Genomic DNA, 17,116 nt, shown 5'->3' with positions numbered 1-17,116 from the left:
GCATTTGAAAGGTGTCTTATTCAACCAGCCCTCCATCACAGTTGCCTTCCACCATGACCGAGATTTCCGCAATCCCCATACCGTATTAGCTTTAACAACCAGCCATTGATGATCTTTAATCAGAAGATAGTACACCTGATTAGCAGAGGCCTTTTCCAAACTCAACCGGCCTCCAAGGTCCCAGTCCTGCCAAGGGCGATCCACAGCAAGGGCAGGAAAGGGTTGCCTGCTCTGGAGCACCAACAAAAGCTGTTCCCATAAAGCACGGTATCCACGCGGGATTCTGAAAAGTCTCCTGGCAATACGAAACGATATGAAGGCATTACGACCGGCAAGGGTCGCATCCGCAACTAAAGTCACACCTGAACAGACCATGCGATTAAATTTTGGTCTGAGCTCATGTTTGTCTTCCCATGAAAGTAATCTCAAGACTGCCAACAATTCCAGTTGAAAAGAGTTAGTATGCAAGCGGTCCTCCGCTGGCTGCCAACGCGCCTTTTCGAGCAACACTTTCCAGGAGCCGACCAAATGAAGTAACAGGGATGAGGACGGACTGGAAAACCGAGAGCCTGCATTAAGGACATGCCACCAGGAGCTACGAAGTTGTGTATTACCATGGGGAAGCCCACTGTCCTCAAGAAAATAATAGGCCGGTGACAAAGAGACGCTTGACCGATCCCATACTGCCGAGCAACCCGTTGCACATTAGAGAGTAGCCGTTCAAAGGAAGTCGTGCCCTTAGAGGCGAAGTCCAATAAAAACCTCTCAATCAATTGCTGCATATAGCCCTGAAAGATTGAATGCTTCAAATAAGACGAGTTGAAACGTAAACAGAGTCTATCCAGCAACTGCATAAAAGGTGCAATGGGTTGTGCTAGTATCTCAAGCTGGAGAGGGAAATGGTCCGACAAGACATATTGCTGCAAGACTTTCATTTCCAGGATGTCAGGAAGAAAATCATCATCCTGCATGATGTACATTCGGTCCAACTACGGCCATGTAGATGCATACTGTGCGGAATGGAAAGTAAACCCTGTAGAAGAAGGGTGTAGGCAAGACCATAGATCTGGCTTAAGTACCGCAAGATCAAAGGCATTCCACACCTGACTTTCCGGAGCATCCCTCACCAAATGCCCTGAAGTAGACTGTGAAGAGTCAACACACATATTGAAATCCCCCATAAAAAAACCCCTTCTGCCAAGTGACATGGAGCTCTGCAAAGTCTTCCAAAGATCTCGGCGGGATAAAGGGTCATTCGGAGCATAGAGGCCCAACAACCATAAGATCTCTCCTTCAAATAAAATTTCAATTACCACAAAGCGGCCCTGTACATCATTTTTAATAAGAACAGGCTGATATTTCTCATGGACAATCATAAGCACACCAGAATAATGCATAGCATGTATCCCTGCATAAAACAAGCGAAACCCATGGCAATCCACAACTTTTCCTGCTTCATCGTGACTCTTGTGCTCAACCGCACACAAGACATCCCACTGATTCTCATGCAAGACAGTCCACATGGCATGTTGCTTATGGCGAGAACAAATGCCTCGCACATTCGACGTGGCTATCTTCATATATCTTCAAAAAGAAAATCAGGAACGATGCACCGCTTGCCTCTATTTAACCTTGTCTGCTAGAATGTCAAGGACACCGTCATCCAAAAAATCAGCTAACACTGCAAAAGAATTCTGCCGGCAAGCTTTAGAGGTAGATGGGATATCCACTGTCTGTCTTGGGGATGGAACGGGGATAACGACGATCCCAGGGTGTAATCACATTACCTCTAGAATCGCCATATCCATACCAGCCATGCTTCTGTTCTCTCTCTCTGCCTCTCACTCTCTTGCTCTCTCACTCTCGCTCACTCGCTCTCTTGCTCCCTGTAACAGGGGCAGGTCAGTTCTGTACTTTGTGTCGAGTCTCCGTCGCGTGCTCCACGCTTATGTGTCTCTCGCGCGCGCGTCGCCAGAAGATGCTCCTTGCAGGCACCCACCGGCAGCAGACCGAGTACGAAGGGCAGAGGGGACAACAACGAGGACGTACTGGTTATCTGGATAGGTCGCGCAGCCTGTCAAGGCGACCTCGTGTGCAGCAGGCAACCAGGGGCGACACGACTGCCTGGCGACGAGCGCAGCAGACCAACGATAAGGCGGGCGAGGTGCAGCAAACAGGCGATAGGCGCAGGAGCAGGCGACGGGCGCAGGTGCAGGCGACGAGCGCAGAAGCCGGCGACAGCGCGCAGCAGACCAACGATGAGGCAGGCGGGGGGCGCAGGTCCAGAAGTCAACGGGGCGGCGGCATAGCAACAGCAGGGTTCGACGGCAGCACAGGGGCCAAAATCCGGTCGCTAGGTCACGAGGCGCTAGGTCCGCCATCGCGCGATCCAGATCTCTCTCCGATCTTCTCTCTCTCCTCCTCAGTACACTGTCTGTGTGTGTGTGTGTGTGTGTGTGTGCGTGTGCCCCAAACAAGCATGCATGCCCCCGCACAGATCACAATGTAGTATGTAACAGCCTAAATCATACATGGTACACATGCATGCACATGAGTATGCACATATGCACACGTGTCGACACACATACCCACACCCACCCACGATGTCACGTGCATGCATGCATGCATAGTGAATATAGAATGTACGTCAACCATGACCCCACCCCTTGTCCCTATCCCCTATAACCAACACTCCATTGCCTCCCCTCCCCTTGCAGGCCCTGTCCTTGTCTCCACCATATTACATATCTAGCCTACCTCCTCAACCATGTTTCCTTACCCTTGTGCACACGTGCACACATGCACTCACTCACTCACTCACTCACTCTCTCTCTCTCTCTCTCTCTCTCTCTCTCTCTCTCTCTCTCTCTCTCTCTCTCACTCAAAGGTACAAGTTTACATGATTACAAGATACACGATGGTGCTAAGCCACCGTGTGTAAACTGTCAGTACAAAACGCGGACAGAGATACACAAGTCATGGCAAAGACGCAGAGGAAATTGCCATATGCCAAGGAAGTAAGTCTTCCCGAGGGAGCAAGTCAAAGTGCCGAATGAGATCTATCTGCCAAAGCAAGAGGCCTTTAAGCCTGCCAATGTGTCCCGGAACATTAGAGGCCGAATCAAAAAGAAAGCCATTCCGAGTGGTCCAATTGTGCCAGCATCCCCAGTATCTAAGAAAATGGAACAAGATCTTCATATGCAACTGTGCCGGTGTGGGGTATTTTGGGCGTACAAAAACCCAATCAGAAGGGCTCATCGAGAAACCAACCACAGCTCGCCAAACCCCTGACAAAAGCAACCAGATTTTCTTATCAAGAGGGCAAGAGATAACTCAATGACGGGCCGATTCCACAGTAGTAGTGCAGAAGAAACAATTGCCGTTAGAGATTCGACGCTTGGAAAGGGCCGAGACAAGAGGAAGACCACCAATCATTACCCTCCAAAGAAAGACCTTGCATTTGAAAGGTGTCTTGTTCACCCAGCCCTCCATCACAGTTGCCTTCCACCATGACTGAGATTTCCGCAACCCCCATACAATATTAGCTTTAGTAACCAGCCATTGATGATCTTTAATCAAAAGATGGTACACCTGGTTAGCGGAGGCTTTTTCCAAATTCAACCGACCTACAAGGACCCAGTCGTGCCAACGGCGATCCACAGCAAGGGCAGGAAAGGGTTGCCTGCTCTGGAGCACTAACAGAAGCTGTTCCCATAAATCATGGTATCCACGAGGGATTCGGAAAAGCCTCCTGGCAATACGAAACGATATGAAGACATTACGACTGGCAAGGGTGGCATCCGCAACCGGAGTCAAGCCCAAATGGGCCATGCGGTTAAATTTTGGCCTAAGCTCATGTTTGCCTTCCCATGAAAGTAATCTCGAGACTGCTAAGAATTCCAGTTGAAAAGAGTTAGTATGTAAGCGGTCCTCCGCTGGATACCAACGCGCCTTCTGGAGAACCAACTGTCAGGAGCCGACCAAATGAACAAGCAGGGATGAGAAAGGACTCGAAAACCGAGAGTCTGCATTAAGAACATGCCACCAGGAGCTTCGAATTTGTGTATTCCCATGCAGAAGCCCGCGGTCCTCAAGAAAATAACAGGCTATAACAGCCCACAGGTGATGCTCCACACACTTGGCACGAAAAAGAGACCAACGAAGTGACAGCATATGAGTTTCTGCATCGAAAGTAGCTCCATCACCCAGGCGTTTACGGGTACATGTATGTGACCACGAAATCCACGAAATACCTGCATGCAATGAATTGTTCTTCCATAACATGAAACGAATGGGGCGAGTAAGAGCCTTCAAAGTAGTAGGCGTCCACGGCAGCAATGGCAAGAAATATGTGAGCATTGGCAGCATAATTGTCTGAGCCACTTTGAGGCGAACATCGAAGGGCCAAGTTTGCGACTTCAAATACATAAACTTAGCTGCCAGTTTCTGTGAAATCCACTCTAGTAGTTGCTTTGGCCGAACATCAACACCCAAAGGGTACCCAAGATGCCTGACAATGGAACCACCGGGAACGACCTGACCCTGCCAGCCCAATGACTGTAAATCAGACTCCGTGCAACTGAGAATGGCTGATTTTAAAGCATTGATATGAAGACCAGAAGCATGACCAAAGAGCGTCCAAACATCTCATGCCTTGCGAATGTTATCCTTGTCCGCACGCAAAATCATAAAGCTATCATCAGCCAAAGATTGGCTAATGAAGGGATGTCCCAAAGGAAGAGACAGGCCGGCTAGCTGAGTAGAAGCTACCATTGAATATAACATTGAAAGAACCGGATGAGTAGCCAGGGCAAAGAAGAGAGGACTCAAAGGGCAACCCTGTCTCACCGAGCGTGCAAGGACAAATGGCTCTGTAACAACCCCATTGAGCATAACTCGCGAAGAAGCCGCAGCACTAATGGTGTAGATCAATCGCGACATCCGAGAACCAAAACCCATAGTAGACATAAGTTCTGCAAGGAAAGACCAGTCTAAATAGTCAAAAGCCTTTTCCAGATCCAATTGAATCAATACCACTTCCTGACTAGAGTGCCTTGCGAATATTGTCCTTGTCCGCACGTAAAATCATAAAGCTGTCATCAGCCAAATATTGACTAACGAAGTGCTGACCAAAAGGAAGAGACAATCCGGCCAACTGAGCAGAAGCTGCCCTGGAAGATAACATCGAAAGAACCGGATGAGTCGCCAGGGCAAAGAAGAGAGGACTCATAGGACAACCCTGTCTCACAGAGCATGCAAGGACAAAGGGCTCTGTAACACCACCATTTAGCATAACTCGCGAAGAAGCCGCCACACTAATGGTGTAGATCAATCGGGACATCGGAGTACCAAAACCCATAGTAGACATAAGTTCTGCAAGGAAAGACCAGTCTAAATAGTCAAAAGCCTTTTCCAAATCCAATTGAATCAATGCCACTTCCTGACTAGAGTGCCTTACATAGTCAATAGCCATTTGCACATTTAAGATATTATGCAGAATGTTGTGGCTCTTAATGAAACCATATTGAAGAGGATGCACAATAGCTGGAAGGTGCTTGTGGAGCCGATTTGCCAGCACTTTGGAAAAGATTTTATACATCCAACCCATTAAGGAAATTGGTCTCCAATGTTGCAACATTGACGGCGAAGGAGCCTTTGGAAGCAGTTTGATAAGGCCTTCTTTCCATGAGGAAGACATGAACCCGGTTTCCCAAACCTGCTGAAACATACCCGCCAAAGGCTTCACCAGTTGGGTAGCAGAGCTCTCAAAGAGTTCATTGGTGAGACCATCCCAACCGGGACTTTTATCTTTAGGCACGTGTAACAAACATCCATAACCTCCTCGTCACAAATATCAGCCTCCAAAGTAGTTTGCATATAAAATAGAACCTGATGGCGGACCAGATCATAGAAGATTGAGCGTGCATGCGTAACCTGGTCAGAAGGCAACCGAGAAGAACCAAGAAGATCTAGAAAATAATTCCTACACATATTGACAATAGTCTGTAGATCAGTGACCATTCGACCTTCTGAATCCTGGAGTCTAGTCATATTTTCTCGAGCAGGAGAACCATGCAGCGCGCGAAAGAACTTATGAGTCTGACAAGCACTATCTTGCACATTCTCGGTCAAATTGTGCAGTTTGGCTTGCCGATAAGATTTCAACTGAAACTCTTTAATTCAAACAGATCGCCAGTGACAGCAGAAATTCATCCTCTGGAGTGTCCACCACCAGCAGAGAACAAACCAAAGCCAGTAAGTCCTGCGCTGCGTGTCGACGCCACCGACAAAGAGAGGCATGGTGGATCCCATACTGCCGAGCAATCCGCTACACATTACAGAGCAATTGTTCAAAGGAAACAGTGCCTTCAAAGGCGAAGTCCAATAAAAATCTATCAATCAATTGCTACATATAGCCCCGAAAGAGTGAATGCTTCAAATAAGAGAAGTTGAAACGTAACAGGAGTCTATCCAGCAATTACATAAAAGGTGCAATGGGTTATGTAAGTATCTCAAACTGGAGAGGGAAATGGTCCGACAAGGCATATTGCTGCAAGACTGTCATTTCCAGCATCTCTGGAAGAAAATCATCATCCTGCATGATGTGCATTCTGTCCAACCGCGACCATGTAGTTGCATACTGCGCCGAATGGAAAGTAAACCCTGTAGAAGAAGGGTGTAGCCAGGACCATAGATCTTGCTTAAGTACAGCAAGAGCAAACACATTCCACACCCGACTTTCCGGAGCGTCCATCACCGAATGCCCTGAAGTGGACTGTGAAGAATCAACACATATATTAAAATCCCCCATCAAAAAACCCCATCTGCCAAGTGACAAGGAGGTCTTCAAGGTATTCCAAAGATCGCGGTGGGATAAAGAGTCGTTCAGAGCATATAGGCCCAGCAACCATAAGATCTCGCCTTCAAATAAAACTTCCACCACCACAAAGCGGCCATGTACATCATTTTTAATAATAACTGGCTGATATTTCTCATGGACAATCATAAGCACACCAAAATAATGCCCGGCGTGTGTCCCTGCATAAAACAAGCGAAACCCATGGCAATCCACAACTTTTCCTGCTTCACCGTGACTCTTGCGCTCTACCTCACACAAGATATCCCACAGATTCTCATGCAATACAGTCCACATGGCATGTTTCTTATGGCAAGAACAAATCCCTCGCACATTCCACGTGGCTATCTTCATGTGTGTTCAAAAAGAAAATCAGGAACGAGGCACCACTTGCCTCGATTTAACCTTTTCTGCTAGAATATGAAGGTCACCCTCATCCAAAAAATCAGCTAACACGGCAAAAGAGTTCTGACGACCAGCTTTAGAGGTAGACGAAATATCCACTGCCTTGGGGATGGAACGGGGATAACGATGATCCCATGGTGTAATCACATTCCCTCGAGTATTAAAAACCAACTTAGCGGGTGGGCCCTTTGGACCGTCAGTATATACTTTCCGAGTAGACTGATTACGAGGAGCAGAAGGAACCATAGTACGCGCAGCATGCTCGAAAGACAACATTTCTTTCCTGCGTATATACGTCCACATGGAATCTTGTGAAACATTAGGCCCAATAGCCGCCAGGCCAGCATCCAACTTTTTAACTTTTTTGGGACGTGCCTCTACCCAGTCATTGCCACGGCAATCCAAACCCAAAGCAGGTTGTCTACCTTTATCCAGAACTTTAGGTGGCTGGGTTGTATCCTGTGATGGAGCATCAAGCACCATGTCTTCCATAGGCAGCACAACATGCTCATCATCTGAAGATGGTTGCTTCTCTGGACATTCGGCCATAAAATGCCCCAATTTTCCACACGAAAAGCAGTGTCCTGCAAAGTTGCTCCATTTCAAACGAAAGTGCAAAGGATGCATGCCAGAGTAATTAATACGAAGCCATGCAGGCCTTTTCCTAGCAGTGTCCCATAACATACACAAACGGTTGCGATTCATGGCCCTTAGGCTCGAGGGGACCAGAACAATTCCCACAACGGCCATGGCGTCCTTTAACAAAGGCCAATAGACAGTCGGGCAATTTTCCACTTCAACCCACACCGGACATTCACGTTGAAGCAGGCGCTGAAAGTCTGCCATCGTGCGCCATGGCACAACATGGACCACATGGGGATCAAAGAACAATGGCAGTTTAGACACAAGATCAGCCCGATGCTTCTCCGATTTCAACAGCACCTCATAGAAGCCTCGGGGCGCAACAAAAATCTGCTCAACACACTCCCCCTGTAGTAAATGGTGCAGCCACTGGTGAATATGGGAAAGCATTGGAATCCTGCCAATGAAGAAGAGTATAACAGCACGGTCATAAAACACCGCAAAAGGGCGCAGGACATTTTTCGGGTCCACCATGGCTTCCAGCACATCTTCAGTTCCAGAGTCAGAAAAAGCTTCATAATTATGTTGGACATACTTGCCAAGCAGAGTATTGGCAAACTCCAGTAAATGCTCCCATTCAATATCCTGCGAATCCACAGAGTCAGAGGCAACCTGAGCATAAGAACATTCTTGATGACCCATTGTCTCTTCTGACATATGCTTGGAGCGTTTGCCCGCAGGCTGGAAGTCCAGACCAGGGGGCATCTCCTCCGTACAAGGAACCATATCCTCTAGTTCCTCTGTATCAGAATCCGGACCAAGGGCTGCCACCGTTCGGTGGATAAAAGCCATATCCAGACCAGCCATATTGTATCACTACTTGTGCTGATCGGATGCAACACCCGGAGCTCACGGAGAACAGATCTCTCTCTCTCTGTCTCGGCCTGGCTGACATCTGTCAGACTGAGGGTTTACAGCAGCCGGGCGTCTCTCTTTTCTCTCTCTCTCTCTCTCTCTCTCTCTCTCTCTCGCTCTGCAGAATCCGCAGACCTGAAAAACCAGGGGACCACAGGGCTGCAGCCACAGGACCACAACCGGGCGCCGGTGCACAAGAGGACGGACTCGAGCAGGTGAGCCTGAGATCAACAGGGCAGGCAAAAGCCATGGCATCCACAGCGCGGCTCAGCAGGCGAGTGGCTGACGTCGCGACGGGATGGTCCGGCAGTAGGCGCACGAGGCGAAACTTCCAGGAGAAGGCGGTTGTCTCGTGCAGGAAACGGGGCGCCAGTGGACGGCGGGTCACATCCAGCAAGCAGCAGGGGGCGACGGGGTATTGACGGGTAGGCAGAAGCAGGGCACAGTGAGACGCGGGGGCAGAACGGACCCAGCACGAATCGGCGGGACGACGTCAGGCAGGGCGCAGGGCAGGAAAACACGTCCGCGCATCAGAAGGCAGCAAAACCGCTCTCTCTCTCTCTCTCTCTCTCTCTCTCTCTCTCTCTCTCTCTCTCTCTCTCTCTCTCTCTCTCTCTCTCTCTCTCTCTCTCTCTCTGTGTGTGTGTGTGTGTGTGTGTGTGTGTGTGTGAGAGAAGAGGGATCTAGGAGTCTAGCACTTGCCTCATATTTGTCATTCCTGTACGTGTAAATGACTTTCAACTGTTTTTCTTCACCAGGGCATGGATCACAGAAACCAAGCAGACCAGACTTCTTTACTCCTCTATGAAGCTGCAGTTTAAACAAGAAAGTAAGCACAATTAGTGAGATCTAAAAGTCTTAACTACAAACACAACAGAACAATCTCTCTCAAAGGATCTGATCAAACTCATTGAAACTTTTACATCAAATAGTTAAAAACTTTAAAACTTACGCAATCATTGAGAAGTTTTTAAAGTTCATATGCAGAAAACAGCATACATGTGGTTAGCTGTGTCGCTCATGCCTTTGTGCCTGAGCAAAGATGTTATAAAATAGGCAATGAAACACATTTCTGGAAGTTACAGTTGAGAACAAGGGCTTTGCCTCCACATTGAGGATTTCATCAATAGAGCTACTTTTACGCCAAATTGTATTCAACACAGGCAATAGCTGCTTGTGGTACACAGGATTCATTTGACAACTTACTCCCTCATGTACAATATGTATTTAACTTTAAGGTCAGTCATAGTGCCAGTTATAGCTCTGCGTTTGCCAACTGTTATGGTGTCACCACATGCCACCTGACCAATCGTGTGCAATCCTCATCATCATTGTCATACATATCGTCCATTGTCCATATGATCCTTGCCTCCTATCATGACTTCAGATAGCTGACTTTTTACAGTTTGATTGTTAGTTATAACTGGATTAATGTTTACAAGCTTAAGCTTTAAAAATCAACTGGGTGTATTCACATTGTTCCTTTCTTTGCCCTAATTTTCTTTCCTTTGACCTTCTCATTCATCCTTTGCCTCCAGAACCTGTCAACAAGAAGTATAGAATACCCTCTTCAATAGTCCATGCACCATGACCTTGATAAATGGACCTGAAGCCTCATCCGAGTACAAGGTGATTCCTATCATTATCCTATGTTCCTACCACACATTATTGCCGCAACACATTATAACTGCAAACTCTTTCAGCTCTAGATGTTCCATTTCAGCAGCAAGTGTTTCACCCTTCAGCAGCAGTGGGGAAATTGTCCGAGCTTACCGAGGACCCACAATTACTTGAATGTATTCTCTCTTTTGCAAGGTTTAGTATTTCAGTCGAGCTACCTTGCAAGTTTGCTTTGGTCCTTCCTGGGCTGGAGACGTGGGGATGCGCGGCTTTCATGGTTTCATCATCCTAGGAGTGTTTGCTCTTCTTCCAACATGGAGGCTTCCCCTCCCAAGACGGATCGTGCAGCATCTCTCTTGATGCTTTCATGGCGGTGACTTCTACCTTGCTCTTCCAACAGGGTGCTTCATCACTTTCATTATCATCTTCTTCCATTCATCATGGTTCTTGGTACCATACAAAGACTAGCATTTAGCTCCTCTTCCTCCTTTAGCATCTACATCTAGGTTGACAGGGGGTTCCTATCCTTTCTAATATTCTACAAGCTTCAACACTTTGTCTTTCACATCGGCTTCTCCCCCCTTGTTGTACCTTTCCCCTTTGCATTGTAGGATTTCATCATCTCTGTACTAGGGCGCTTGGGCAAGAGAACAATTTCCCCATGAGGGAGACTATCCAAGTGGCACCTCTTGCATGAGCATTCTCCAACATGTAGCATACTTTGTATGTCATTGTGCAAAGCACAACTTAAGCCAATCCTACGTTGTAGCTGTTGTCACCACACCACCATACTCCACCATCACATGGATACCTCATCACCTCTTTTTTCCCTCGTCATCGACACTATGTCATTGTGCAAAGCACAACTTAAGCCAATCCTACGTTGTAGCTGTTGTCACCACACCACCATACTCCACCATCACATGGATACCTCATCACCTCTTTTTTCCCTCGTCATCGACACTCTTGAGTGGATGGGTAAGCTTGTATTGTTTTGTGATGTGTTAAATATACACTCCCTACTTCCATCTTCTGGGTCATTGTTACTCAATCAACCGCATCCCATAAAATTTAACTCGCTTTTTTGAAAAGAAAGTTCAATGTGGTTCCATCCGCCTTTGTGGGGCTTGGGAGGCCACTAGGGTAGCCGACATGCACCCTTTGTACGATGCCTTGTCCTCTTTGGGTGACTACTTGGACCCCCTTAGTAACATAACCATCGCCTATGTAGTCTTGATAGGCCATTGGGCAGCCGACATGCACCCTTTGTCCGATGCCCTGGTTGCTTTGGGGTGGGACGCCTTGGATTAAGTAAAAATCAAAGTGGCTGGCCTAACCTTTCGGCTCAATTTTGGGCTTGAGAGGGTAGGGGGTATTGAGCTGAAACATGCTTTTTAGCTTATTAGCATTCTTAAACAACCCCAAACCACACTTAAGGGAGCGGTCGAAGAGAGTTTCAGGGGTCCCCCATAAACCCTAATTCTTTACGGCACCCTTCAATATCTATAAATAGACACGCTGCCCCCATTCAGCCTTATTCCTGTATGTGCAAGTTTCACACCCTTGAGTGCAAATTTCAGCCATCAGTCCACACATACGTGGATGTCAAGCCCCAAAGACCACTGCCACACCTTCTATTATTGTGTTTGCTCCTCCAGTATGTACGCAACAGATAGCAACCCATCTCCATCATCAGATGACCTTTTGCTGCTGCGTTTGGACCTATTCTACACCTCACGGCAACTAGCAACTGCATCCACAACTTGCTTTGATCTCATGTTTCCAAGTGAAAACTTCCTCCATCAGGTGACAGCTCCTCCACACCAAGTGACAACTGCCATCCCTCTTCGTCATCTGTCTTGCATTTGGTGCTCCAAGTCCTCCTCACACCTATGTTTTCTCCATCCTCTCCATCCTACACTCCAACTGGTGGTCACAGACTTGGGATCTCTCTCTGATGGAAGTCACTCTCCTACTTTACTCTACCCTTGAGTATCTGTACACTCTTACATTCATTTATAGTATTCATTCACTTCAAAGTTGTATTCCTCTCTTCCTTCTTCTGTTTGTGTTTGAGTTTTGAGTTTTGCATTTAGGGTTTGAGTTTTGCTTTCTGTGTCTCTATCTGTCTCTTTGTGTTTTTGTTGTGGTCCTACAGTTTCCTTAGTACAAACCCTAGCAGTTTTCTTCACACGTACTTGATCGGCATATCCTGTGCATACTGTTTCTATAACAACCAAATTCTTTGAGGCGTGGTCACTACCTCAATGCCAAGAAAATATTTCAGCTCTCCCAAGTCTTTCACTTTGAACTCCACCTCTAACATGGATCTAATTTCAGCAATACCATGGTCGTCATCTCCAATAATGATCAATTCATCTACATAAAAGGACCAAGACTACATACCCTGTCTCTATCTACTTAGTGAACAGACTATAATCTGCATTTCCCGAATGAAATCCGAGTTGCTATAAATACAAGTTGATCCGAGTATTCCATGCTCATGGTGCCTTTAACCCATAAAGTGTCTTTTTCAACCTACACACATGATTCGGGTATCCAAGGTGTACATAACCCTCAAGCTGTTTACATATTAGCCATCTTTAAGTCATTGGATATATTGCTTGTATACATGTGTTGGATGAGAAGAGAAAGATGTTAAATCCGAAGACTGCTAAGTGTGTCTTTATTGGCTATGCACAAGATAGAAAAGCCTACAAATGCTATAGTCCAACTATTCCTGAGATAATGGTTAGCAAGGATGTAGTGTTTGATAAACTCGATTCATGGTATGGTGGTCCAAATGTGGTTGTTTTTATTGGACCAATAGATGATACTCATGCTGAAATTCATACTATGGATACTACCACTGTTAATGGGCCTACAAGAGACACATTCTCTATTGTTAGTCCATGGACAGGTCGCTTGCGCAGTCCTGGTTCTATATCCATTATCACGGATATGTCAGTGAGGGGGAGATTAGATAAAGTCAAAGGAAAGATGTTTGAAGATGTTACTAGGCCACTTCTGGTTCTAAGGCACCTGGCAGTGAGAGTCTTAACAATGAACTTGGTATACCGTCTGTTACTATACTTGGAGTTAGGCTAAGCACGTACGCACCCCTCATGAAAGGGAATCACATAGTGCACCGTAGTTAAAAAGATCAGAGAGAGTCAGACAACTTGTTTATACGCTGAGTTAAAGTGGATATTCAGCCACACACTTTGCCTACATGACTAAAGTGATGGGTCACAAAGAGCCTTCAAAGTTCAATGAAGTAGTTGGTGAAGAGAATTGATGTGCAGCCATGGATGAGGAATATGCAGCATTGGCTGAAAATAACACTTGGGATTTGGTCAAGTTGCTTGAAGGCAGAACACCCATTGGTTGTGCATGGGTTTACAAAGTGAAATGCAAAGCAAATGGATCACTGCGAGATACAAATCACGACTGGTTCCTAAAGGTTATACACAATAGTATGGTCTTGAGTATGAGAAGACTTTCAATCCAATTGCAAAAATGGCAACCTTGAGAACTGTCATTGCTTTGGTAGCATCTAAGGCATGGAAGCTTTGGTAGATGGATGTCCAAAATGCATTTCTAAATGGAGATTCGATTCAGGAAGTGTATACCATACAATTTCTCATATGGTCTAAGATCATGAATACCAACTCTAGAAGTTCTGTTTAAGAGATAAGCTGGAATTACAACTACTTCAGCCCAATAATAGTTCTGTACATTCTTCTCATTTAGCATGGTTCTTATAGCTTCCATAAGTACCCTATTTTTCCTCTCTGCCACACCATTTTGTTGTGGTGTCTCACCACCTCCATCAAATCTCAAGCATGAGATGTAATATCCAAACTCTTTTTCAGCATATGTTCTAATATCCTTGAAAAACATCTAGGACTTCATCCTTGTGCTTCGGAATATACAGCCAAGTATATCTACTGAAATCATCAATAAATGAGAAATAACATCTTGCACCACTAAAGTATGCATTATGTGCCAGACCCAAAACATCTAATGTACCAATTGCAATGGTCTAGAACCATTTCTGACATGTTTGATAAACAAAAGTCTTGGTTGCTTCCCAAACTGACAAGCGGAGCCACTTTCATGAGCAAACATGGGTGCCTTTAACTCAAGAATAGTAACATCCAAGGTAAACATCTTACCATCCCCCTTTAGCAATTAGCTTGCATCCATTTCCAAACTCTTCAATAAAACAACCATCTCTATTAAATTTGACTTGTAGATTTTGCTCCATTTGTCCAACGGACAATAAATTTATAGTAATAGGCAATACATGCAATACATCATACAAACACTTTTTCTTCCCATCATGCATAACTAGTAGTAAAACACATGTATGCTTGATGTCATACTACGTGTCATCACCAGTACATACATAGCCATGAGAGCCTGTAGTCATCCCATCAAACCATTCACCATACGGAGTCATATGATTCGAGACACTTCTCCCTTTTCATCAACCTTGCTTTGCTTAGACATACCCTTCGATACATGAGTCATAGCAAATAGCCTATCTAACTTATCATCAATATCATTACTAGACCGTGCATAATTACTATGTTGTTTGTCTTTTGCTTTCATGTCAACCTGCTTTTTAAAACAACCTTTTGCTATATGTCCATACTTGCCACAATAATGATAGTCTATCTCTATTCGACTAATCATGAGACTGCCAAGGACCACCTCTGCCTCGGTGATCTCCTCGTGCCTCCAAAAGATCCCGATCCTCTTTCACCCTGTGCATTTTGATTATGCCAAGCATTTTGTTGTTGCTATCCATAAGCATTTTCAGTGTCACCAAGACCTTGAGAGGCTTCACGAGCCTTGCAACCTCTAGCTCTCTCACTAAAGTAAAAGACACTATCTCTACTCTAAAAGATACTCGAACCTGTATTCCAACCAAGTTTGACTTCTTCATGTAGCAACAATGCAAGTAACTTATCCTAATGAGGAGGGTTTGGTTGTATAGAACTCAATGTGTCAAAAGCTTTGTATTCCTTATTGAAGCCATTCAAAGTAGCTACAATCATGTCATCATCCTTGACCTTCAATCCAATAGAAGCAAGCTGATTTGCAATGGTTTTAATTTCCATGGTTTAAGCATGTATGCTCCTACCATTTCTTGACATGTTATTGAATTGTTGCTTCAGCTAAATTTCACGTACAAGCATGACATTGCCATAGTTTTTCATAAGAATTTGCCATACATCCTTTGGAGTTCGACACCTAGTGATTTGCATGGCCATAGCATCTAATATGCATAAGGAGAATCAATGCAAAACTTTACTAGCTCTTTCTATCCACTCCTTACCAGCTCTCTACTATTCAAGATAGCAACTCTATCAGGTAGTATCAATTCAACTTCATCTCGAGTATATAAATCCCAATAAACTCTTCCAATCAGGAAGTTTTGCATTCTGAACTTCCATAGAGCAAAGTTCTTATTGTCCAGTTTCTCCTCCATAATCTGAGTGATATTATCAGTTCTTGTTGCATTAGCAATAATGCTGCTAGTTCAAGACAATGCAATGTCTTTTCAATTAGGCAACAATAGTGCCTTCAAACTGTCTCCACAACCCTGTTACAATTTACTAGCTATAGCTGCAAATATCATCAACTACTCAAGACATAAACCAAGTGTATTTACCACAATCAGTGGTACTATAACCAAGCTTCAAGATAACAAATGCAGTTCAGATCTGCAGCTTAAGACTCTCATAAACATCTTCATATATGTACCTAACACCCATACATTCAATACATCCACTGAAAGTACTCAATCAGTATCAAACCGCTTTATGGATGATCTGTCCAGATGAGTGCTAGCTGTAAAGTATATTACAACAGAAAATTTGACAGTTAAACTAAGCTCAATTCAAGCCCAAATCAGCTTAAAAACATCTCAAGGCATCACCACAACACTCCAGCATTAAAACATGTTCATACGAGCACCAATAGATACATGAACTCATGCCAACATGCAATGAAACCTTTCACAGTCAATGACAAACAAGCAGTCTGTAATAACCAACAGTGAAAGATCTATAAGAATTGAGGCATTCTCAGCTCAGTAGCACCTCACTACATCTCAAACATTTGCCATAGCATCAAGGAGTTGGAACATATCCATATGAGCATCACGGATTGCATGTTCAACATGTATACATGAAGAAGGGCCTTCACTCTCTCAATAACCAGCCAATGGACCTATTATACCAGCAATAAAACACCTCTGACCTGAGCACCCAATGCTCAAAGCATCTCAAATAGCATTCCAAAACAGCCAAGCATCATCCACCCATGAGTGTTATCCACTACAGTAAACAACTAATTTGCAGGAGTCTATAAGAGAACCAACCGACTTTCACCAGTTGATTTTCGCTCCCGTTGCAGTATAGAATATCTGGAGAGCTAGTCTCACTCTCTCCAACATCAACTCATGGTCCTCTATGTAAAGTTTTGTATCATCTGCATACTCTGGGTCTAACAGCTCCGTCTCCTCTCTCACCGGAAGTCGAGGGCTGCGTAACCCACTCACACGTGATCAAGGGAAGTGAGATGTCGCCTCTGCAAAGAGTTGAAACAAATACAGGGCCAGTGGGCAGCCCTACCGTACCGATCTCTCCAACCAAAACTCCTCCCCTCGCTTGCCACCTATGAGAACCCTGCTGCTAGCCGATCTGTAAAGTGCGCAGACCTCGC

The 17,116-nt window shown here is 45.3% G+C and overlaps 1 protein-coding gene across 2 annotated transcripts in view; it reads right to left on the bottom strand.

Annotated features, from left to right (window-relative positions):
* OWL1 (DNAJ heat shock N-terminal domain-containing protein) overlaps window positions 1-17,116 on the bottom strand; it is a 176,299-nt gene that overhangs the window by 22,334 nt on the left and 136,849 nt on the right. For both annotated transcript variants that reach the window (XM_087689716.1, XM_087689717.1), the window contains exon 12: window positions 9,461-9,568. In XM_087689716.1, the coding sequence (XP_087545842.1) occupies window positions 9,461-9,568 (108 nt within the window). The remainder of the gene's footprint in view (window positions 1-9,460; window positions 9,569-17,116) is intronic.

Source organism: Lygodium microphyllum, chromosome 12 (genome assembly GCF_053477565.2).
Source record: "Lygodium microphyllum isolate KBCC chromosome 12, Lygodium_microphyllum_v1.1.10, whole genome shotgun sequence".
NCBI lineage: Eukaryota > Viridiplantae > Streptophyta > Polypodiopsida > Schizaeales > Lygodiaceae > Lygodium > Lygodium microphyllum.
This window is presented reverse-complemented; position numbering and strand designations above follow the sequence as displayed.